At 39.2% G+C, this 25,409-nt stretch overlaps 3 protein-coding genes across 18 annotated transcripts in view; 2 read left to right on the forward strand and 1 right to left on the reverse strand.

Annotated features, from left to right (window-relative positions):
- Nucleotides 1–16,591, reverse strand: part of LOC139770227 (fatty-acid amide hydrolase 2-B) — a 25,036-nt gene extending 8,445 nt beyond the window's left edge. Inside the window, exons 1-2 of one of the 6 annotated variants that reach the window (XM_071702020.1) lie at nucleotides 16,346–16,591; nucleotides 15,722–15,765 (exon numbers count right to left, since the gene is read on the reverse strand). The gene's annotated coding sequence lies outside the window, so the exon portion shown is untranslated. Of the gene's footprint in view, nucleotides 1–1,394; nucleotides 1,808–1,924; nucleotides 2,288–4,579; nucleotides 4,705–15,721; nucleotides 15,766–16,345 lie in introns of those variants that run through there. The other 5 variants (XM_071702021.1, XM_071702018.1, XM_071702022.1 and 2 more) reach the window with 5 other exon arrangements.
- Nucleotides 3,192–13,822, forward strand: LOC139770226 (cytochrome b5 reductase 4). Of its 9 annotated transcripts, none has more exons than XM_071702009.1 (11): nucleotides 3,192–3,320; nucleotides 6,344–6,690; nucleotides 9,490–9,660; nucleotides 9,974–10,074; nucleotides 10,171–10,336; nucleotides 10,736–10,992; nucleotides 11,079–11,301; nucleotides 11,485–11,779; nucleotides 11,987–12,073; nucleotides 12,368–12,526; nucleotides 12,692–13,822. In XM_071702009.1, exons 2-11 carry the CDS (start codon nucleotides 6,441–6,443, stop codon nucleotides 12,744–12,746), a joined length of 1,764 nt encoding a protein of 587 aa, XP_071558110.1. In that variant the 5' UTR covers nucleotides 3,192–3,320; nucleotides 6,344–6,440; the 3' UTR covers nucleotides 12,747–13,822. The 9 variants fall into 9 exon arrangements, with proteins under 9 accessions (XP_071558110.1, XP_071558109.1, XP_071558111.1 ...); XM_071702008.1 differs by having other exon boundaries at nucleotides 3,212–3,516; XM_071702010.1 differs by lacking the exon at nucleotides 3,192–3,320 and adding an exon at nucleotides 4,633–4,725.
- Nucleotides 16,577–25,409, forward strand: part of LOC139770224 (uncharacterized) — a 78,046-nt gene continuing 69,213 nt past the window's right edge. For 2 of the 3 annotated variants that reach the window (XM_071702004.1, XM_071702003.1), the window contains exon 1: nucleotides 24,600–25,198. The gene's annotated coding sequence lies outside the window, so the exon portion shown is untranslated. Of the gene's footprint in view, nucleotides 16,681–18,000; nucleotides 18,262–18,713; nucleotides 18,754–24,599; nucleotides 25,199–25,409 lie in introns of those variants that run through there. The other variant, XM_071702002.1, reaches the window with a different exon arrangement.

The raw sequence follows: 25,409 nt of genomic DNA on the forward strand, positions 1-25,409 counted from the left end.
TGCGCGCAAGTCATAAATAACGTTAGTTGTGACATTCGTAACGAGTGATGACATTGATAACCGACAAAAACGCGGCGATATCGGCAATTATTTAATTGGGATTAGATTAATTCTATTAGGCGGTCAAATGCGGCTATCTCCACGGCCGGTTTATCAAGGCGAGTAACTAGCCAACTAATAACTCATTCTTACGATCAATTATACCATAATACAGGAAGGAACACGGTAATTCGGCAATTACGAGGGATTAATTAACCAAGGTTGTCAAACAAAGATCAAGAAGATCAATGTCCATTTCTACCAATGCAGATTAACTTTAATATCGGTTTAATTGATTTTTAAAATTTTTTTTAAGAATTAAGGAAAAAGATAATAAGTAAGTTAAACAGAGATTAAAGTTGGTCTACAGTCTATATGGGTAGAAATAGACATAAAACCGTCGGATAAGAACACGAAGCGGTGATGCATGAAGCAGCATGTCGAATACAATCGTTGACATGCGGATGTGTAATTTCGTCCAAGGCTGACGATGACTTTTCCTCCATCCTCCGACCGATCTCCAAAGTCCACATCTCTCTCTCTCTCTCTCTCTCTCTCTCTCTCCTCTCTCTCTCTCTCTCTCTCTCTCTCTCTCTCTCTCTCTCTATTTCTGTCGCGATTTTAAAACGGTGTTCATTTTTAAAGAAACTTTTCAGTATTTCTTCAACACACAAAGCTTCAGTATTATCCAAGATACATTAAAGGTCGAAAAACATGATTTTACAGGACGGCGTATCAAAGATTTTGACGCTGATTAATACAACTTCATCGTACGAATGGTTTATTTTCTTTTTCTTGTTCTATATTTCTGTATTTCAAATCAAGACTGCGAGGTAGACGGTGTTGTCGGGTGAGAGAGAGAGAGAGAGAGAGAGAGAGAGAGAGAGAGAGAGAGAGAGAGAGAGAGAGAGAGAGAGAGAGAGAGAGAGAAATCGAATTAAAATTTTAAATAAATTTCTTTAGATATATTTCGATGACTCATTTATTATTCAGACTGACTCAGAGAATGTTCGACTTCTTCCTTCACGCCCCTTTCAAACAATATAGATTAACTTCAATCTCGGTTTAACTTATTTTTCATCCTTTTTTTGTTGTAAGAATTAGAAAAGGAAGAGAAGTAAGTTAAACCGAGATTAAAGTTAATCCGCATTGGTATAGAAATAGGCACCAATCATCTAAACATCCAACGATTATTTCACACGTAGCACGAACTACGCGACAAACAATCTACTTAAAAAAATACGTATTAAAAGATTGACATTTTCATCATTTTCAAGCGCATCTTCTCGCTCAAACTGCAGGAATTCGACCGGAAGAATCTGGCCTACGGCCATACGCTGGCGATTGACATTCACCTAATTTGGCGGCCTCGTTACTCCACGACTTCCCGACTCCTCGAGCTCTACCTCCGCCAGAAGTATCCGTTTACCTGTACGGCACTGTACGCCTATCTCGCGCGCTCAGGACGCTCGAGGAATCCTGGCAACCGGAATCCCTTTGTCTCGCGACGACGATGTTGTTATGTATATTTATAATCCGGAGCCGTTCACGCGACACTCACGCGATCGTCTCTCGTGATCGAGAAAACAACAACGAGGAAACGACAAGTATAGCTCACTAGTGGATCTTCGGAGACTATCCCCGCGCCGCTCGCGATGCAATTCGGTCGATTTTTATCCGCGCCGCTCCCGGCACGAGACTCTCTCGCGAGTTTGCTTGCGGAACGCTCGGCGCAAATGGAGATGGAGATTGCCGGCGCGGCGTGCCGCGTCAGCCAGCACGTCGGCAGAAGGGAGACGGACGATCCGCCGCCCTACCCCCGCCCCGCCCTGTCCCTACCGTATCCCACGGGGCGGATCACGCAGCGACTAGTGGGAGTACTCACCGGGATGGGCGAGCGATTTAAACCGGGAGTCATCGACGTTGCCACGGAGTCCTGCTCGTACCCTTTTCTCTCTCTCTCTCTCTCTCTTTCTCTTCTCCCTTTTGCTCCCTTCGCGTCTGTCTCTTCCACCCTTTTGACGTCTCGACTCGAGTCGGAGTCGTGGACTGCCAATTTTTCCGCGCACCGAACGTCGACTGCTGTCTCGTGACGATCGCGACGACGCGACTCCGTTTTTCGCACGAGAACGGCGCGCCGAACGCGGAACGATAACCGACACGAACAAACAAACCCACACCCGGCACTCACCGACACCGACCCACCGCCGTCGTTTACTGTGCCGCCCAGGCCGCCCGCCGCCCTACCGCCGCGGCCGCGCGCGCGACTCACTTTCACTCCGGTCGGGCTCGGCGCTCGGCTCCCGCCCGAGCTGCTCCGATCCGCCGCGAAGTGGATGAGCGGCTTCGGTAGATCGCAGGACCGGTTTTAGAACTCGTGGCACCCTCGATCTTTAGATATACAGGGTAGCCTTCGAATTTTCGCGATTTCAGTGAATTTAATGATAGATTCCGGGCGATTTGTTAGGAACTTTCCACTGCGAAATAGGAAGTTAAGTTTTCAGATACGTTACGATTGTAAAGTATCTTTTGCAACAAACGGTGCTTTGCCATTAAAACTAAGCAAAATATGATCATTGGAAATTTGTTACGGTGCATATTATATATACAATAAATAAAAATAATTATTTGTATATCTCTTATATTTGCGTGTATCTAATAAATGTATGAATAAGAAAATTGGGAGTTTATTTCTTTCTTACATAGTGCGTTTAATCTATCTTTCATATTTTTTATTTGCCTTATTTTAAGGTTTCAATTAAAGCATAAACTTATCTTTTGTTTCACCGAGCTATATTTATCTTCAACGAACTTTTAACTCTATTTCACTAGCTAAATATAATATTCATAAAGATAAATATTATACAGTAATAAATAATAGTATTATAAACACGTGCTATTTTCGCTTCCTTCATCTTTTTTTAATGACAAGCACTTGGTCATTCCGTGTTTACAAAACGTTTCTTTTCGTCTTCGTATCGAGCGAATAAATTCAATGACAAAAAAATTTGTAAAAAAAAGTTAGTAGAAAAACCGGTTGAATCAACACGTAACACGTATGCAAGTTATAAAGTTAGGTGCGAAAGACGGTAGAATACTAGAATGTAGAATACGGCCTTGCCGTAGCGAGAAAAACGCTCCATGAAGTTGGCCGCGAGACGGAGCACCGAGCAGTGAACACAGAACATCCGAAACCTAACCTCCGAAACGCAGCCGTGAGACGCGATTTCGAGCGATTTTTGAAGCTTGACCCTTCCGGCGGAGCGCACGCGTGTGTCTGGGTACGAGTGACAAATCAACGTGATATTCGACACGTGTGTTTCTGCACGTTCGAGCGTTAATCGTCCTGAATCCGTTTTGGCGACTGACGCGTAAATAGATTGTCGAATCGTTGGGCAAACAACCTAATCCGGCCTAGTTAAGTTCGCATGTCTCACACATATCGCGAACAAGGGTGGAAATATAAATATAATTCTGGTGAGTTTCGATGCTGTAGTCGCGCAAAAATGACGTTCACTCAATCTCGGAAACGAAAATCGGCGAAGCACTTCCGGAAAAGTTGAATTTATTGAGAATTAGAAACCATATGAGACCATTAGAATCCACGAGTTGAGATTGCATCATATTTACTTTTAATATATTATACTTTAATATATTGAACGTAATACAATATATATAATAGAAGAATGTATATTATTTTATTATATTTTATTATGTTTCTCTTTATATTACTTATTATATATGTTACAAATATATATTTATTATATTTATGTAATTCTGTAACATATACATTTAAAGGTGAAGCTACAGAAACTAGACTAATTGGATTTCTGACAATTAAACAATTTATCACCAATGTATCAGCAGCAATTATTTATCACATTTATTGATAAAAGGATAAGATTATACCTTGCAGGTGCATTTTTATTTCAAAGATAACGTGTTCATTTCAAAGAAACATTATTTTTTGCTTTTGGTTTTGTAATGCAAAAAAATCAGAATTTTTTGTATATTATTTATATCTATGATAAATACATAAATTTTTAATGCGTTTTATTTGTTTATTAGCACATGTGCTAAAAAGCTAAAAAATATTTTCTTTCCTTGAGAAATTGAAAACTTGCCATTCTTTTTTTAATATTAAAAAAGATATTAAAGATATTAAAAAAGGTATTTTCTATTTTTGTATTTTGCGCTCGTTTTTTACCATGCATATAAATATCTCAAGTGCAAATTATTTCACGAATGTTTGTGCGTGTTGAGGGAGCCCATGATTAAACTTGGTTGAAAGACCTGTTTCGGTATAAATAACACTTGCTTGACTGCTTGTTTATAAAAAAGAAAAGCTGCCAGGGTACATCCACAAGGTGCAAGGCTTACGAGACTGATATTGAGAAGTCTATAAATAACAACGGATAAGCAAAATCAATACTATCCTCAGAATGAATCTAACATTATTCTATCTCCATCTTAAATTACAGTTATTTCTTTTTAAATGTATATGAAATAAGTGTTTAAATGAATAAAATATGCGAGATACCTCGGTTAATATTACGACTAAGGCCCAAGCAATTCAAAGGCAGAGGACGCTTGCAGGGAAGATTGTGCACTTAAGCTCGCTCTCCACTGACGTAGAATGCCGAATGTCGTTTCGCAACCACTTGCCTCCTAATGACTCGACAAAGGGTATTTAACGCTCCGCGCAATTTTACTATTACTCCTATGTCAGCATGTCGTCACGAGGTCTGTCATAGGTTACGAACAACATCAAAGTCTTATCAGTTTTACGTGGTAAACTCCGAGCATGATTTATTTCCTTAATATCCTGTACAAGAAATAAATATTAGAATGTTTATTTTTAATTTAATTTTGTTGAAACTCTTTCTTCATGTGTATTTAACTCCAATACAAGCAGGTATGCAATCTTAAAGACGAAGTAAGTTATATATTAAAATATATATACCTACTTACACGTGCCTATATTTTTCCTAACTTCAATAAATATCTTGTAGTTTTATTTTACTTTATTGCCAACTTGGTTTTTATTTTTTTATTGTTTGGAATAATATATAAGCCTGCATGAAAGTGAGACAAGAATTAAAACAGGGATGTGCACTTTTTAATAAGAAAATATTTACGCGCATAATTATAAGTTAAAAATTAATCCTAGTACCTTTAAAATCTATATTTTTTTATTTAATCGTTGAATACATACTAGCGTTTGACTAGTTTCGTATTTTTTGTTTATCTTCGGTTTTAATATTTATTTCTCTTTCTAAATGAAAAAAATACAAACGTATTTGTTGGAATCTTAGAAGAAATATCTTAAAATTTGAAATAATTGATTTAAAATTTAAAAAAAGGTATTCTATAAAGAACGCGTTCTATTTTGAATACGGCAATTTTAACAATACAAAAAAATATTGAGATATGTTAGATTTAAGATCAATAGTCTTTTAATTGGTATAGCCTACTAGTGTTTATTTTTTAAGACTTTAGGATAGGTAAAAATAAAGTCAACGGCGCTTTTATAATTTTATACTATAAATACTAAGAACTCTTTGAACTCTTTCCTATCTTCCAGCTAAATAAATCCAGCGATATCCATGCATATGATCGAGTTTAAGTATGTTTAGTACATTTGTCGAGGGACGATCAAAAAAGAGAAAATATATGGAGAAAGTAATTGAAAATAAATGCTCGTCGTGTTCTAATGCGTTTCGCTTTCTAAATTTGCAAACCACGTAATGCAAGTGGGCGATGATGATTTCCTGCGTGTAATACGATAATACATTAGTTTTTACAATAAAGCTATGCTAGTCTTAACGAATTTTTAATTTTAGAAAACATAATACAGATACAAAAATAACTTCATAAATAGGAATAAAAAATTGTAAAAAAGATAGTACATTTGATCTAATCTAGCAGCGTTTAATTTTTTTTTCTTAGAAAATATTATTTTTTCGCGAAATATTTCACAATATTAAAAATATAACAAATAGAATGAACCGTATTTGATGTTTTCACTTGATATTTTGCGCTCTAAATTATATACTTAGGTGTAAAAAATTACTTGCTACCTATACAACTTTCGTTTGTCCGAGATATAACATTTTAATATTTTTAAATCACGATAATTAATGCTGTTAATTCTATAATATAACCCATGTAATAATTATACGGCTGTAATTATAATATTGTACATAAAAGTAAATTATTACGATAACGTTTTAAAGAGCTGTTAAATTCTCACCATGCATGATTACTTCGTCAAATAATTATTTACTATAATCGTGTGTGACAGAGTTCAACAAGGTAAACCATGGGATCTCTATTGGGACGTATGTGACGACGCATAACGCTTTTACTTTCCCGGACTTACTATATTCGAAAAGAAACTAATGGAATCATTGAAGAAGAGCGATTCCTCGGGGACCGAATCGAGAGATGAGAATGGAAAAGATAAATGTCACAGTGATGACGCTGATGATATACAGGATAAAATGAAGAAAGTGGAGGTGAAAACGTCTTCACCTACGAGTCTATTGGCCAGGAACACCTTAGTGTTACCTACTGGAGTCATCAAACCCAATCAAAACAAGCAAGTGAAAGCAAAAACCAAGACAATGCCATCGTCTGGGTCTGCTACCGGTAAGAAAGTACATATTATGATTCCTCTAAGTGTCCTTTCAATTCATCGAAGTAAGAACGATAGGAGGGTAAACTCGGGTAAGATGGCCAACCCATGTTCATTCGATGGCGAACTAGATTGAAAGAACATAGGTTGGCCATCTTTCCTGTATGGCCATCTTACCCGAGTTTACCCTATTATGATCGTCATACTTTTTATTTCACATTTCGTGAGCCAAAAGAAATTGTACGAAAAAGAGCATGTAAAAAAATAAGAGAAAAAATGTACAAAAAATGCGATTTTTTAAATCGTGATACTTTCACATATAATTTTCGATAAAATTCTTCAAATATCAAAATATCTAAAATTCCAAAAGTATCTAAATATTTAGGTCATACCAAAATAATTCTGTACGAAAATTGGCATATAACACGAGGATTCCGTTTTTGTTCATTTTTATTCACGATTTATATCACCTTATCTGTGATAGTCTTAGTGTTCTTAATCAGATAACACACTTGTTTAATCGATTAAATAATCGATAGCCTTTCCGTGTTACTGACGCGTCTGCGGTTGATCTTGATACGCGGAGAAGCGCGCTCCGACTGGCGAGAGATCCTGCGTGTTGAGCTGAGCGTCGTCCATCGCTACTATATTGATCTACCTGTCTCAGGGTTATATTCGGCCGCGTGTTTCAGCGCAGTACCCTCCGGTCCTTCACCACGAGATCACCGGAATCTAGTCTCTCGTTTCTCGTCGCCGACGAGACCCGCGATCTGCATCGTATTTCCGTCCCAGTTTCAAAAAGCCATCGCAGTGACTATTGCTTCTCGATAATGTAGATGTTTTTGCCATTCTTTCTCGGATATGTCCTCGTATTAGGTGAACGATTCTGTATATCGTTAGTCGCGTGTCACTTTATCGCACACGAATCTTAAATAATTAAGGGTTTTCCTCATATCTTTATTATTAGTACGACGAATCGATGGTGACCCGAGCCAAGCAGCTTACTCTTATGTTATTCGGAACTACTTAACTAGACGAAGGAAGATCACTTGCTTCTTCATTAAAGTTCTAGTCAATCCAGCGTATTTTAACATAAATTTATGTTTTGCATAAGATATTTTCCAACGATTATTATTTTTTTCATTAATAGATTTTTTGACGAAAATTTGGGCCAACTTTTTGGGTCAGAGCTTGATGGGCAGATGTGAGAGCTTGTGATAAAAAATCTCTTCAGTTCCAATTAAACATTTTTTTTTAAATTGTTATACGGCTTGTACTAAATTAAGTTCAAAATAAAAATGCTACTAATAGATTCTACTTGATATTTATTTTAGAAATGAACGAAACCTTTTATAATGTGTAATGCTAATATTATACTTTTATTATAGCTTGGCTGGTGAAAAAACTAGGTTTATCAAAAGATACTATGTTTATCAAAAGAGATCGATAAATGTGGAATATTTTGTGGATATATATTGTACTAAACGAGAAGAAAAGAGAGAGAGAGGGAGAACGTAGTAAAAAATTATTTAAATACAGCATCATGTTATTATGAATCCATTAAACTAAAACGGAAAAGGATATATAAGATATTAGATATCAAACAGGTGTTGAATTATCGGCATATCGAATATTGGATTAAAAATGTTCAGTCGGTGGCAAACGAATATCTGCCTATCTGTGAAATCTGTTTAAAGTTAAATTCACAAGATATTTCCGTCTCATGAATTAACTAGTTGTTTGTAATTGTATGCACTTTAATTGATTTTAATTAGTTTTAACGGTAGTAACCATCAGTATATAAATTCGTCCAATATGTACATATTAGTATATATTTTCTCCATATATCATATCATCTACGTATCGCATCATCGATATCACCTGTGACATTATTACGTCTCTAATGTTCGATACTAATAATACGTTTCGTCCGTTTCTTTGGGAAAAAAAAATAGAGCTCCCTTCGTTTACTTCACCTACTTTGTTTACTCCTTCGTCTTGTTTATCTCTTCATTGTTAAACGCGTTAAGAAAACTCAATTTTCCCATGTTATCAAGGCAAAATCCGTAAATTGGCACCTTGTGAGAACTTTTGTTTCGCGTTTTACACGAAGACCATTGCAAAAATGATCGTGTCTCCGCGATTCCTGTTGTCCCGATGAAAAAATGCCACGATGTTGCGGCGCTTCTTTGGTTTCCGCCGCGGATCGCAATGGATCTCCGCAGAGCCTCGGTCTGCAGATCCAGGACGGTTAGTAATTAGTGTAATTGCCAATTAATCTATTTTCTCAATCGCGTTTGCGTGCACCCTGCACGTGCACGTGTTTATTGTAGATAAATGACGCCCTTATGCTCCCGACCACTAATTTGTACAGTAATGCGTAGATCGAACGACGACGTCAACAGAAGGAGCAATTTTCAAACGTTAAAAATGTTTTCGAATAACTTTGTTTTAACAACATAAAAAGGTGGTAATGTTCGTCGGATAAAAAGATGTTAACTAAGAATTTGTGAGATATAATTGAAATAGTAAAAGCGTTATAATTGATTATGGATAATTAATTATAAGTTAAATAATAACATTAAATTATATGGAAATTAACTAATTAATAATTACATATATAATTAATTAGTAAATTGCATAATATATATGTTGTACAATTAATTAATGAACTGTATAATAGCCTAATAATTTTGGGATATGAATATGATATTGTTTCATCTATATAGCCCCAAGTATCTAATACAATTTAGAGAAAAAGATATAATGAAATAACATATAATAAATTTCTATCTTTGTTTTCTTTTTCACAGGAAACCCACGGAATAAGACAGCCTTAGCACCGGGGCATAGTTTGATGGATTGGATCCGTCTAGGTAATTCGGGAGCCGATTTAACTGGAGTTGGTGGTGTACCACAAGTTGTAACGTTATCCGAGCTTGCTAACCATAATAAGCAAACCGACGCTTGGATCGCAATCCGAGGTTTGTTTATTTCTGTACCTTATACCCACTAAAAGAAGACGACTCACTTTACCATCGACGACAACTTGCGAAATATTTAACATACTATTAGCAGTATATCGCTCATTTGTGTTATAACGTTATTTATATTAAATACTTTAATTATACATAAAATAATCCAGAATATTAAATAGTTTTGTCAGATTATTAAATTATTCAATGATAAAACTTAATTTACTAATGTAATTAATTTTTTGCCACTTATTGATTTATATCGACGAAATTGATATCACTCAGCTTGAATTCTAGTTTTCATAATTGGTTTCAATTACAGGGGTTGTATTCAACGTTACGCGTTACATGGATTTCCATCCAGGTGGAGTCGACGAATTGATGAGAGGTGTCGGGAAAGACGCCACGAAGTTATTCGATAACGTAAGATCTTCCACTTTCCCATCCTACATTTTATATCATTATATCATTTCGCTAAGCGGTAATTCTTTTTATGTACCCGTAGATCGTTAATTCCAGGTGCACGCTTGGGTGAATTATCAGAGCATTCTGCAAAAATGCGTCGTAGGCAGATTAAGTCGCGGAACTTCCTCCACGTCGAGCACTTCCTCCATAACGGAAAAGTCGGTTACGGATGCGAACAACTGTTTGCCCGTAACGTTAGTTCGGAGCAAACGTTCCACTGGTAAGTAGCCCATTGTAGCAGTTGCATCGCATTGTTTTCTAGGTCATTTATATTTAGAGAAGCATTACTGGAGTAATAAATCGTAGATAGTATTGGCTCATTACAGAAGTTTGTATTGTTCGTAAGCGACACGAACGAGATACTTTTCTGTAAATCGATGAATGTCAAAATTCTACTACTTCTCGAAGTATGATCATTCACGAACATTTATAAAATATTTTAAATTGTTTCTTTATTTAAGTAATGTCTCTGTTTAATGTGTACTGAATTTATTACTATCATATTTGTTAAATTAGTGATTTACAGTTAAAATGTTAGATAGAGATAGTTATGATAAATGACAGAAATATCGAATTTTAGATGTAGGACAATGATCAGAGCAAACTTTTATTATTTCAGCACAAAAGACAGTTGATGAAAACTCGGCGGTTTCACCTAATGTGAATATAGATTGGCGGCAAACGTCTAATTCTATTACACTCTTTTATCAAGGCATACGCGACTACCCAGGAATATATTATCAATTACAAAGGTTCAGTGACACGAAAATTATCTTCAGATTAACTTTTGAAAAGTACATTATTGTCCACGAGGTTGAATTAATCGCAGATGTGGAATGGCCGCCAATGTATAAAAGAGATTTCGATACAATGCAGGTAAATTATTTAATCAATTTATAAATGGTTACATACTTTTCAGCGCGCATTTCGTAAACTCAAGAAACGTATCTTGTATGTTGTAGGTAGACTTTACGTTTACGAAGAGGCTTAAAGATATTTGGAAATCTCAGGGAAATCATACATTATCGCGGGAATCAATCACAAACAAACGCACATACAAAGAGTACGAAGTACTCAGTAATACACCCCTTTGCAAACTAGTTAATTTGTTAGTTTTACGTGCCAAAGATTTTTTAGAACTAATTCCCGTCGGTAGACACATAGAAGTCAAAATGAATGTAATGGGTAAGCAGTAACATAGATATCTGTTTTCAAAAAATATCTTTTTATCGATATACAATATTTGTTTTTTAACTTTTTATGGGTAAAATGTAATTAAGTTTACATTTCACCAATAAATATTTTTACATTCGTAAAAATGTTTTTAAAAATATGCTGATATAATATTTTTGTACGTTTTTCGCACAGGAATGGAAGTATCTAGGAAATATACGCCTGTCCCACCGTGCCTTCATCCCGAAGATATGGCGCCAAATTACAAGCCTGATTGCATATGCTTGATGATAAAGCGATATCCAAATGGCGCACTTAGTCCGTCCATCACCAAATTACAACCTGGCCAAACTCTTACAATGAGCAATGGTTTAGGTGCCTTTGTAACTGAATCTTTCGATCGGTATCCTGTCGTTCACATGCTGGCAGGTGGAACGGGTTTAACCGCGATGTTAGGAATAATTCAGCGAGCTTTAGCAAGGCGCAGTGTGTAAGTATTAATGTACTCCATTTGAGGACTTTCTCTTTTTATTTATAAACGGTAATATCTTGTTAATATTGAAAAGACAGATAATATGAAATAAAAATAAAAAAGAAAAACATGATGTTAAGCATTAACAATAATATAGGATAGTTTGACTAATATATTACATTATTTATTTCTGTTTATCTTTAATTGATTTGAAATCTTTTTCAGAAAATTAATCAATCTTCTAAATTTCAATAAGGATGAAGACAATATGTTTTACGTGGCGCAGCTTGACAAAGTAGCTGCAGAGAAGAAGTAAGTACACGCGCACATGGAAATACATATAATATGTGATTTAAAATTTAACAGAGAGAAACTAATGTTTAAAATAATATGTGATCATTATACAAATTTATATATGTAAAGAAATGGATGAAATGTTAGCGGACGATATATGATATTGATACATGCTACATAAGGATATCATATGTCAAAAATTATGTCCATCGTGAATCGAAATATTGTATAGAATACGAAATATCGTATATCTATTAAAATAAAAAGAGATTTTACCTGAAAGACTACTAATATCTCGTATTTATTTGTCAGGTTCAAAGTTACACATATCCTTACGCAAGCAGGTGATAAATGGGAGGGTAGACGCGGTACTGTATCCGACAAATTATTGAAAGAATTGATTGGCGAGTGTTCATCAGAGGGATGTATATTTACGTGTGGACCAAAAGGATTTATGTTATCTGCGAAAAAGTACAAGACATTTTTTACTTATTAAACGTATATTATATTTTTTATAATTTAGTAAGTGGCAAATGTGATTATTTTTTATCATAAAAAGATAAAGATTATTCTGATTTAATTGTCATTTTCAGCACTTTGCTGTCTCTTGATTATTTACATGTCATTTTGTTTCAGGTGTATTCAGACACTTGGTTGGAAACCTCACCAAATATATGATTTCGACGACTAATCGTCTGCGTTGAAAGTATATACGTGCCATATATATACGTGGGTAGTCTGAAAAGTTTTGAGCCTCAAACATTATTTTTTCGGTCAAATTCGGTCAAATTTTTCAACATAGTCTCCTTTTAAGTCGATGTTAGGCTCAAAACTTTTCAGACTATCCTCGTATATATATATATATATATATATATATGTATATATATTCCCTTTCCTTTCAGAGTCTTTCTAGAGAGCCTAATAAGATATGAAACTCGTACCTGTCAAACCACGTTTAGTTAAATATTAGTACAGATGTTCTGTGACATCTATGTGAACTGTCATTGATGTGTCTATCGTCAAGGCGATATTTTTCTGAAATTATGAAGATTTTTAAGCACTTTTACTCCCATCTCCGCCCATAATGATACATTCTTAGCTGCGATAAATTGTAATACTGTACGTAAAGTAGATACTTGCATGTAATTTTGCAATCAGGTAATATAGCAACTAGAAAAAAGAGGCGAACTTGTTGCGTGATTTAGATAGAAAAACAACGTATGCCTCATGACATATGAAAGATTCTATATGATTCTATTGAAAACATTCTATTGAAAATATTCATGTTTCAGAGGAAATATCCATTTTAAAAATCTGTCTTTTCATACGGATGTAACAGTAAAACTATATAATTTCATATATAATTTCAATTTTATATAGTTTACTAGAGTCATTCAGCATAATCACATTGGATAATATACATATTTTTTCTGTGAGAATTTGAAGCGCGCATAGTAAATAATGCACAATTAAATAAACGGGAAAAAACACATAATAAAAGTGAGTAATCTAGTATAGACGGTTCCTTGATTATGATTGTAGACTGCATATTTTGTAGGATCAATGTGATATTTTAAATTAATATCATGAATTTGTTCGTTAGGTTCATATGTTGTTAATGCGTGTTGTTAACGCCCTATTTTTATGTAAATAAATTAAGATCATATAATTGTTCTCTGAGGAAAGATGGCATAAGATGCTGTGCATTTATACATTTAGATATGTATACCGATAATTGAAAATAAATGCATATAGAATGACTGAAAACTGTTGAAGTATATTGTATTTTTATATTGAAATATAATGACAACATGTCATTTTAAACCGTATTGTTACATTAATTAACGAAAAAGTTTATAAAAAAATAAAGATTAATCCGCCAATGAAGGGATAATTTTTTTTGCGAAAATTAATTGCGATTAATTCTAATCTATTAACTCTCGACGTTAAATAATTTTTGCGATTAAAGACCAATTAAACCAGTACTCACCAATTAAAAATGACTAATTAAATTTTACGTCTCCGAAATTCAACTTGCGCCTTGACGTCATTTTTATCTCCATTTCGCACGTGGGAGATATGTACACGTCTTCTTTTTATTCTTGACGTAGATGCTTTTATCTTTGTACAGTTGAAAAACTTTGTGATGCGACTAAATTTCTCATTTCTTCCTTCCTCTCGAAGCACGTCCGAGAGCGAAAATCGTGAAAATAAACCGCGCGCGCTTTTGCCTCCGCTAAATTTCTTAGACTGAAAAACTGCCGGGTGAATCTCTCGAGTGCATCGTAGATAGCGGAGGATGTAAATTCTCACCTTCAATCTCTCCGAGACGCTCCGCCACCCCCAATAATGTACACGGGTATATTTATCTGGGCAACCCGGAGGAAGAAGGCGAGAGAGCGTAATAACGTCCCACCCGTTCCCCCTTACCCCTCTCACCCCTGACGAGCGAGGGGTTTTCACAAAAGGGCCCCGACCGCCCCGACCGCCCCGACGTCGACCGTTCGACCGATAAGGGAACTTTCCATAATGCAAAACTTTGCGGCCGGCTTAATTTTCCGGCGCCGTGTACAGAAGTGTCTATTGATCGCGGTAAGTTCCTCCCCCGCGATATGACGTAACGACATCGCGCAGGCAGGCGGCAGGATGAATGTCTTTTGGCCCGCGTCGACGACGCGAAGAAAATTATGTCACGGGCGACGCGCCGCTGTTGGGAACCGCTCGCGCGACCTTCTCGACCACTCCGCGTCCCTCTCAAGCTGGCCGCGCAAAATCGCGTGAAGAGCTCGGCAGCGTTTTCGCAATTCGCAAGATTGCAACAGCAGCAGTAGCTCTTTCGAGAGTTTAACCAGCTCGTATACGCGAGAGGATACTTGAGCGCGTTTGCAATCGGTGTTCGTCTCTACTATATTTCGTTAAAGACGAAATCGACAATTCACGATAAGCATTTACTTAAGTTCTGCGTGATCTCTTAGCGTCTGACCTTTCAGTGGTATCTTTGGTCGCTGGTGACCGAGGCTATCGAAATTTTTAATCGCTTATAAAAGAGAGAGAGGAAACTATATTGTTTAATATAAATTTTTAACTTTAATGGGGATTGAGTGGGGCTAGGCCTTGGGCTATAGGCTGACTGGGGCATACCCTCCCCCCAAACCGTGATTTTATTATAGTTATCAAGGATACCGGAGGAGCCACAGTCCCATTTAGGTATCACTATCACTGAGTGCGCGTAATTTTGTGTAATAAACAGTCGGCAGATGATTATAAATTATAAAAATATTTTCTAGGCTCTAGAGAGTTTATCCATTTCAAGGCAATATATTATTATAATATATTAGTTCATTTGTAATATACATACTTTTACATTCTTAATCTTTAATGTTTTAATTTTTCGTTTTTTCTGCAATAACTGTAGGAATAAATAATATATTTTCAATAAAGATATTTTTTGCATGATGAGATTAAGTAATACAGAACTTTACCGCTACATTAATTATCATTTTAGATAAAAATTTTGATATAATGTCTAATAATTGTTAGAAAAAAAAACTGTTCGTGATTCTTTTATAATATATCTCATTTCTCATATATACATTTTATTTACGTTTGTAATATAATTTTACAAATCCATTGCCTTGACATTGAAATAAAAAAATAAGAACTCACCGGCCGATGCGCAACGGCGGAGTTGTATAACGCTCTGCGTTGATCTGTAACATAAAAATATTTTCACATTAAAGTAGTGTCCAAGATAATGAATACTTCAAGTAAATAATTATATCGCGCCCGTTACATTTTTAAAACGTTATTTTAACAGAAATGTTAATTCAAGAAACAATCGCGGTCACCGCAAAAGCGGCCGCATATTTCCGCATTAACTTTTGTTCGCAAAATTAATCCGCGAAAAATCGTGCAATAATATTACGACCGTACGAATAAGGGAGAGACACGACGTTCGCGACGTAATATTTCTTCTCGCATATGTCGGAGATCGAATTCCGAAATTACGATGCGTCGGCGTTAAACCGGATTAAACCTCGAACGAGTAATGAGTATTTACGTAATAGACGAATCAAGTCGCGCTTGAAAAAGTGACCCAATCCGCCACAGGACAGCAAAATATAATAAAAGAATAATCAAGAGACACGTGTCTCGCGCCAAGCACACGCGAAGAGAGACTGCACCGTGACTCGTGGCTCTTTTACGCGAACGTCGCGAACGCACGAGTTGTGAGTACCCGAGATTTTGAGATCTCATTGATCTCAATAACGAGTGATCTTAATTACTCACCCCACGGTTGCCCCGCTGTCGCCCGATACCTCCCAGGCCTCGTCCTCCTCTCCTCGATTGGTCCTCCTGCTCCGTTGGTCCATGTCACATTTCAGCGAATATCAGCGATATCGTCGCTTATGATACGCGCGACACCGTCGACACTTTTCACGGCACTCCCGGTGCTCCCGGTATTAATCTCGATCGCGACGCGGCGCGTACTTTGTTACACGGCGGCGAAAGAATTACGGCGGAAAAGCTGCGAACGAAACTATATTACGATCCGCTTGACGCCCGCGACGCTCGACGTCCCGCCGATCTCGCAGTATAGACGTTAACATGGCGGAAAGAATTTCGTAAGTAAATCACGCGGCCAACTTCACTCGCCACTCTCGCCAGGAGCAACCGTCGCGAGGATGCTACACTTGTTGCTTGTGACTCTTGTGAGGCGATTTTGGTTAACTCGTCGTGACGATTAAATCGTCAATTTATGAACACACTGTAGCTACTCGCCAAATATCAAAACACGAAGTAAAACCTACGACGTTAATAGAGACTGTGATCTGTGATCGCTGATTAAGCACGTCGCGCCGTTACTCGAACACGACGCGAGTCAAGTTGACGGTTGAGAAAAACGAGACCGATCATCCGAAAGAATATAATCAAAAGTCAATGTTACCGAATGCGATATACCTCGTCGGTATCCGTATAAATTCCGCGAAGCACATATGTATTAAATGAACATTCGATATACCACAGTTTTTCGTAATCTCAACTGCCACGCCAGACCCGGCGGCCGGCGACCCGGCGTTCCGGCGATTCGTATGTACATATGAGTATATGTTACTCCGCGATGCGATCCAAGAGCAATGACGTCAGAGTGGGGAGCGGGTCGCGAGTCGCGAGCGCCGCGGTATACGGTAAACATGAGTGGGGGTAGGGTAGAGTGGGGGTAGGCTGATACGCATACCGAACGCGCGCCGTGCCTAGTCACCTTACCTCCCGTACTCATGTTACCGCGACGCTCGCGACCCGTTCTGTTCTGACGTCGTTGCTCTCCGATCGCAAAATAATACACGAATCGCCGGCTCCGACTGTTCAGATTACGAGAAACTGTGATATATCGAATAATTAGCTAATACATGTGCTTCGCGGAATTTATATACGGATACCGACGTATATCGCATTCGGTAATATTGACTTTCGATTAAATATTTTCGAATGATCGGTCTCGCTTTTTTCAACTTGACTCAGAATGAAATTGCCATTTTCGGAACACGGATAAAGGAATCGAGTGAAATCGAGCGACGCCGCGACGTGTTTTTAATTAGCGAGCACAGTCTCTTAACGTCGTACGTTTAACTTTGTTTAAATTGTTTAAAAAGGCCGGTCCTACAATCAGTCGTATATCGGAGTCGGATGTTGGAACGCAGCCGATGGTCCAATGGGAGAATTTCTTTTTCGAAAACGAATTTCTCTCATTGGACCATCATCGGCTGCGTTCCGACATCCGTCTCCGACATACGACTACTTAAGAACCGGCCTTAATCGTTTTTGATATTTGACAATATGAAGTTGGCCGCGCGATTTACGAAAATCTCTCCGCCATGTTGGCGTTCACCTGCGGGCTGCGGGCCGACGGGCGTCAAGTGGATCGTATATAGTTTTTTTCGTAGCTTCTAGTTAGGTAATTCTTCCGTCGCCGTGTGACAAAGTATGCGCCGCGTCGCGAGATTAATATCGGGAGTGCCGTGTAAAAGTGTCGAATGTGTCGCACGATCACAAGCGACGAGCGACGATATCGTCGATTTTCACGCGTGAACGTCACCATCGTGAGTGAGTGCACCGACGGAGATGCGACAACGAAGGGAGGACCGAGGAGAGGAGGAGGAGGAGGAGGCCTGGGAGGCATCGGGCGACAGCGGGGCAATCGTGGGGTGAGTAATTATTATTCGGTTATAATTTTGCTGTCCTGTCAGTCCTGTGGCGGATTCAGGCGAATTCCGTCACTTTCTCAAGCGCGACTTGATTCGCCCATTAAGTATACTCATTACTCGTTCGAGGTTTAACTCCGGCGCAATTTCGCCGGAGATGCCGGAGTTCGATCTCCAACGTATGCGAGAAGATTGTGCGTCGCGAATGTCGCGTCTCTCTTTATTCGCACGGTAGTAATATTACTTGCATGATTTTTCGCGGATTAATTATGCAAACGATTATTAATGCGGAAATATGCAGCTGCATGTTTGGCCGCGATTGTTTCTTGTATTCGCATTTTAAAATTATATAAGCTATTAAAATAATGTTTTAACGTGCGCGATATATAATTATTTACTTGAAGTATTAATTATCTCGGACACTGCTTTAATGTAAGAATATTTGTATGTTACAGATCAACGCAGGGTTACGACTCCGCTGTTGCGCATCGGCCGGTGAGTTATTTTTTTATTTCGACTTCGAGTAATACCTAAATAGAACTGTCGCCTAGTATCCTGATTGATAATTGTAAATCACGATTGATAATTGTAAATCACCAAAGGGAACGATGAAAATTGAGATATAATATTGGGGGTGTAAGATACACTCCACGCGAGTAATATTAGCTTCATAGACTATTCAAGTTCATTTTGGACTCATCACAAAATCTAATTAAAAAAGAAATTATTTTTCGCATCTCTAGAAGAATACTGTCGCAACTTGAAAAAATTCGATTTTGAGTTAAACCCATAAAAAATGGAGGATATGCCTAAAATCATCTACGTGCTATATCTAATAGTGTCACAAGTCTATATCCGAATTTACTGCACGGAACAGAAGTATCGTTATTCTTTTAAAATGATTATATTGCGGTCGCTGAATGAATAGTGTCATAAGTGAATTGACAAGTGAATTACACCAGACTTCTTCAAGAAACAGTGTAAGTTTCATTATAACAAAATATCGTAATTGTAATCGCGTTAGTTATTTTACAATTAAAAAAAAATCGAATTAAATTTGTTTTTTCTCTCTCCTAGAAATTGCAAATTTTTGAATTGTGACAGTATTCTTCTAGGGGTGTGTTTTTATCCTCAATATTTCTTAACTTTATTTCTATAACATAATTTATTTCTAAAATTTCAATCTTTTTAAATGATAAACATCCTTCCAATAAATTACTATGATACACATGGATCAATTTGGATCTGAACAGCTTTAACGTAAAGCCAGTTCCAAACAGTCTATAAGGGTTAACAACGCTTTCTCCGAGTCGTGTAAGCCAAACCGTCTAAATTCTCCCTTGAAGAAGTGAGACGTGCGGCGTTGTTTCGCAACATGCTCGTAAATACACGCCAACTCCCGAGAACGTTAACGAGATGAATGTCCTCCCCGAGAACGTGCTCGCGGGGAGGAGATGAAGCCTCCGACACGGTAGAGCGTGCGGTGTAAACCGATACCGCGCGGTCGGGCGATATTGAAAATTAAAATTCTACACACCCGGCGGGAATGCGACTATATCCTACACCTCATATCTCACGCCCACCCTTCCGTCTATCAAAATAGCTCGTCGACACAATGTCGGCGTGTAGCGTGTGAGGCACGCGCGACTGGACAAGTGTGTGTCTGAAATACTCGCGGTCTCGGCGAGATTTTCGGGAAAATCTGCACCACGGACAATTCGAGTTCTCGTCCGGGCGGCGTGACTCGAATTTGTTCGGCTAGCACGTGCAGGTCGAGTCAAAGAGAATTTTTTGACCGACGCATCTTGAAACTATCCTTTATATTTAAGTTAAATGTTCTCTCTTCTGAAGACGAAGAAGAGATAACGGTGACGGGATCGAGTTTCTATTCGAAAACTGATTTCATAATTTCCGTACTATTACTTTTTCTTGTGTATCTAATAAGAACCGCGCCTCCGCTATATAATCAGATTAATTATGCCGCATTCATTACAGTTATCGATTATGTCTAGAGGCCGTAATAAAACGTAATAAAACGTAATATTTGCGTCCGGTGTTTGCAAAATAGGATCGATCGGCGTCTACCTCGGTGTCCCGAAGCGACGCGATGTTTCGGGCGAGCTATCGAATGCGCTATATACACGCGTGATATGATCAAACAATGCATCGCGCCGGGAGGAAAGGGAGCGGCGTTACTCGCCGTTTGTTGAATCAATTGCGTCACAGAGCGACTTTTTTGACACTCGATTGAGATAAGACGTTGCGCGGCTAAGTACATATACACGGCAGAAAAGTTCTCTCGCTTTTACTCGCGGGCGGGGATACGGGGGGACTACTTTTTAAGAGGCTGAGTCACGTAGCAAGGTACAAGGGAGAAGTTCGCAGGTGATAACCTGGTCACGAGTAGTTGGGAAGTGCAACAGTTTGTTATCAGTACATCCGGTAAGTACCAATAAAAACAGCTGTTAAGAGGAAGTAACGTGTAAGAGAGAGAGAGAGAGAGAGAGAGAGGGAGACAGAGAGAGAGGAAGGACATTGTTCCGGCGTCGCACTGGGAGACAAATAAATAGAATTACGATTTGCAATCGTCGTCGCCGTGGTAACTCCGGGTCACCCCCGCGTAAACTGTGAGCGAGGGGAATTTATGGAAAAATTATGCTGCAAATACCCTTGACGTATAAAGTGCCCGTACTTTCGTAAGTCCTTTTAGACGATGTCGCCACCCACCGCGCATCGGGTATCGGTATCGGAATTGCTATTTGCAGACGGATCCGTGAGAAGCATGAATTTATCGTAGAGCGGAATGGAAATCGGCAGTTGGATTGACACCGCCGGGGCGAGTGCAAGCAACTGCACTCGCGTTCCGCCGGGTTTTACGTTTTACCGAGAGAAGAGAAAAGAGGTCGATTGAAAAAAGAAGAGAAGGGCGTCTTGCTTTTCCGCGAACCACTCACGTGGTTTTAATGGAATAGCGCGTCGTCAATATTAAGAAAATAAATTTTAGGCACCGTTGAATCGGACAGTCGGAGTAAAAAAAGAACTTGAAATTTTATCATTACTCTGGAGAGAAAAAGAGAGGAGGAGGGAGAGAGAGATATCACTGGTGGAGCATATAAAACTTCGACAAACTCCATTTCCACGTAGATCCCATATGTGTGTATATATAGAGTGTCTCATAATTCGCGGATCACTTATCGTAGGCAGGTAACGCGAGTTAGGCTGAATCGAAGAGTTCTGTACTGTTTTGCGATTTTTGCAATAATTAATAATAATAAAGATCTGAGAATAAGCGTGTGTTTAGCGACAAGAGACTGCTCACAATCAGTATTACGCATTATTTGTGTTTCCCCTAAACACACTCTCTCACCAATTATTGTCAAGCGCGTAATAACTGCAATCGTCGCGTGACACTGTGCTATATCTTTTCGCTGAATCGCACTGATTCGCGAACCTTTATTAATTAAGTTTGTATAAATTATTGAGAAACTGGTAAAAGATTTTCTGTTCAGTTAACTGGCTCTACCTGCTCGCGATAAATGGTACGACAATTATCTCCCAGACACCCTATATATACATATATACCTTAGAGACGAACTTGCATAAATTGATGAGGTAATTTAGTCATTATCAGACAGGCAAACGGACGAACGACGTGAAAACGGCGAAGGAAATGAAATTGTCGAATAGAAGAATCCTGTATTTTAAGTTAGAAAGTCCGACCCCCTAACTTTACCTATATTCACATTTCGACCCACTCCCTGCTGCGGCCCGCTCGAACCAACGTCGATAATCTAATCCAAGTTTCCATCTCCGTCTATATCATAGACAGGATCATGGACTAGGGAGAGACACCGAATTGTTAAGCCGGGTCGTGAACTAATCCCCACTGTTGGCGCAATTCGGTCTAACTCTCGTGCTCGCTAGGGTATAGTTAGCGTTGCATCTAATCACCATATTTCCTTGGAAACGGCGAGCGAAGTGTAGAATCGCAAAATAAAAGAATTCTTTATTTTAAGTTAGGAAGTCCGTTCTTTAACTTTCCTACCCTCGTGTTTCGACCCACTCTCTACTAACAACTTGAACAAACACTGATAAGTTAATCCGATCTTCCATCGCCGTCTATATCATAAGTGCAGGATCATGGATTAGAGAGAGACTGCAAATCGTTAAGCTGGGTCGTGAACTAATTTCTACTTTTTTTAATTTCTACTGTTCGTAATTCTATATAACTCTCGCGCTTGTTAGGAAATAATTAGCGTTCCACATAATCATCTTTTTTTTTAACGATGAGTGAACTGGAATCACGAAATAGAAGAATTCTGTATCTTGAATCTTAACCCCTTGATTGCCACACCACTTTCCCCGGACCCCGAGTGGTCTTAAAGTGTCAAAAAAAAGTTCTCGAAAATTAACGAAAGTTTATATAGAGGAGTTTTTGAAAGCTGATGGCGAATTTCAAGTCAAATAAAAAAAATTTTTTGTTATAAACGTTTATGAGAACTTTTGTCATAAAATTTATTTAAACTTTTTTTTCAAAATATGATTTTAAAATCATGTTTAGCACACCCAAAAATTTCTAAATGTATACCTTGTTTCAGTTATTAATTTATTGTAAAATTTTAATATAATAAAGTACCTCGTGACAAGAATATTCGATAATTTTTATTTTTCTTCCATATCTTTTTTTCTGAAGCAACATTTTACGTGTCGGACTCAAAAATCGTGTTCAGCACACTCAAAAATCCTTAGTTACTTTGTTTCAGTGATAAAATTACTTAACGGCTCTAATATAACAAAATGTTTCATGCGACGAAATGCATGAGAATGCATTTTCGCTGCAGTGAACGCAAAGTTCAAAATGATGAGACTTCTCGTCATCGGCAGTCAAGGGGTTAAGTCAGAACGATTGACTCTAACTTCTCTATCCTCACATTTCCCACTCCTTCCACTTTCCACTAAGAGCCACTCTTTACTAAGACCTACTTGAACAAACATTGACAAGTTAATCCGATCTTCCATCTCTGTCTTTATCATAGATAAAATTATAAACTAGAGAGAATTAAACAACAAATTATTAAGCCGGTCGTGAACTAATTCCTACTGTTGACGTAATTCTACCATTCGCACTGGGGATAGTTAAGCATTGCATCTAATCGCCATAGCTTTTTTTAAAACGACGAGTGAACTGGTATCGCGGAATAGAAGAATCCCGTATCTTAAGTCAGGAAGATCCACTTTCCTACACACATTTCGACCCACTCCCTGCTGCAGGCCCGCTCGAACCAACGTCGATAATCTAATCGGATTTTCCGTCTCCGTCTATATCATAGGCAGGGATCATAGACTAGGGAGGGACAGTGAATTGTTAAGCCGGAACGTGAACTAATTCCTACTGTTGGCGCAATCCGATCTAATTGTAAGTCTCGCCGGAGAATAGTTAGCGTTACATCTAATCATCATACTTCCTTTGAGACTCGAGTTTTCAAACTTGCCCCAATTCATCTTTAAATTCAATTTTCTCGCCTTTACATAACCGCATTTTCACCTCGTAATTTAATACGTCGGACGCGCGGCCTTCAACCTGGCAATAAGTGCTATTGGCATTTAAAGAATATCGGGGATCAGCAACAATATCGATACCTGAAAAAGGCGCACCTCGTATTCTCGTTATTATAGATACTATTTGCGACAATTAGAGGAAAAGAGGTACAACATAAGGAATTAATGAAAATCGATGTAAACAATATTGCGTGAATCATGAAAATGCAAATATGCTGTTCTGAAATTATCCGCAAGCAATTATTTTCAAACGTATTTTTATGCGGCGTTTCGAGTGCGCCGATATCTTTCGCTCGATATCGGCTTCCGGATATCAGTATTTTGATGATATCGCGGATAGGCAACGTCCACGCAAAGATCATGATGCGAACGCTGATTATCGATAACCGAGTACCGTGCCTCGGTACAGCGTCAGGATATTTAAAAATCCGTAATCGCACAAGGGAGTAGAGCCAATCTACTAAAATTGCAGGACACGGCGTGCGCGCGAGAGAAAAAAAAAGAGGGTGGAAGCGAGGCGACGCGACGTGGCAGAGTAGCGTGGAAAGGGTGGTGGAGGAAGAAGGTAAACCGGGAGGAGAGGCAGGAGGATGCTATCACGGACACAGGGGTTGGAAGAGGCTGAAAGGGAGTCTCGCGTCCGGGGGGGGGGACGGGGGATGGCAAAGGGTGCGGATGTACCGCGGGGGGCGAACAGGCGGGCGAGCGGACGGGCGGGCGGGCGGGCGGGATAGGGATGCTGCGAGAGAGCAGAGAGAGGTGTTTCAGTCGCGCGACGGCTCTCGCCCCAGCCAGTCGATCGAGCTGTCGTTACGCCGAGCGCAACGGTCGTTCGCGGGGGGAGATCAGCGTCGCGACGAGACGCAGCTCGTTTCGTGCCGCGCAATTTTTCCCGCCGATTCGGAGCCCGCGGAAACGCGCGCGGCGCACGAAACCTATCCTCGCGAAACGCAAGAGTCTCTCTCTCCCCCCTCCCCCTTTTTCACCCTGCCCGTCGGGCGCGAGGCTTTTCCTCGTCGAGCAACCACCTGTACCCGTTGTCGCGATCGCGCCCTCCCGCGACAGCGCCGTTATGCCACGGGCGCGTACGCGCCGAGCCGAGGAGCCGGACGGCGGACGGCGCGTAGCGCGGCTCGCGCGGCCAACCGCAGCGGAAAACGCGGCGGCCGCGTAGAGGACCGTCTTCGTACTGCGCGTCCGTCGGCGGGAGTCAGTTCCGGAGTCAAGGTCGTCTGAAGAGAGAGGATTCCGTTTTTCTCTCCCTCTCACGCTCTCTCGCGAAGGCTTCGAGGGGTGGAAGCTGGACTCGCGTCGAGCGCTACAAGTCGTCGGTTGGGATCGTCGCGGCGTCGAGGGGAATCAGGATTTTCCTCTGACGAAGGTAAGGACTAAAGACCCCGAGCGTTATGCTAATCTCGCGCCTGCTTTTAACTTAACACGCCCGGAGTCTTTCGGTCGTGTTAATTTTTGCTCGCGTCGGGGGGAGGTTTGATCTCACACAAGGCCGAGGGAGAGAAAGAGAGAGAGGGAGTAAGAGACATTCCTCCGCGGCGATTTGCTTAACGAATGTTGCTTTTTGCGCCGCGATTCGG

Source organism: Temnothorax nylanderi, unplaced genomic scaffold (assembly GCF_030848795.1).
Source record: "Temnothorax nylanderi isolate EJ_2023f unplaced genomic scaffold, tnyl_v1.0 TNYL_tig0028_pilon, whole genome shotgun sequence".
NCBI classification, from domain to species: domain Eukaryota; kingdom Metazoa; phylum Arthropoda; class Insecta; order Hymenoptera; family Formicidae; genus Temnothorax; species Temnothorax nylanderi.

Excerpts from the sequence above, each read along its gene's own strand:
- LOC139770226 (XM_071702009.1), top strand. The coding sequence starts at position 6,441 with ATGGAATCATTGAAGAAGAGCGATTCCTCGGGGACCGAATCGAGAGAT. Across the intron at positions 12,074-12,367 it reads AAAGTAGCTGCAGAGAAGAA|GTTCAAAGTTACACATATCC; the intron begins GTAAGTACACGC and ends TTTATTTGTCAG. Across the intron at positions 12,527-12,691 it reads TTTATGTTATCTGCGAAAAA|GTGTATTCAGACACTTGGTT; the intron begins GTACAAGACATT and ends ATTTTGTTTCAG.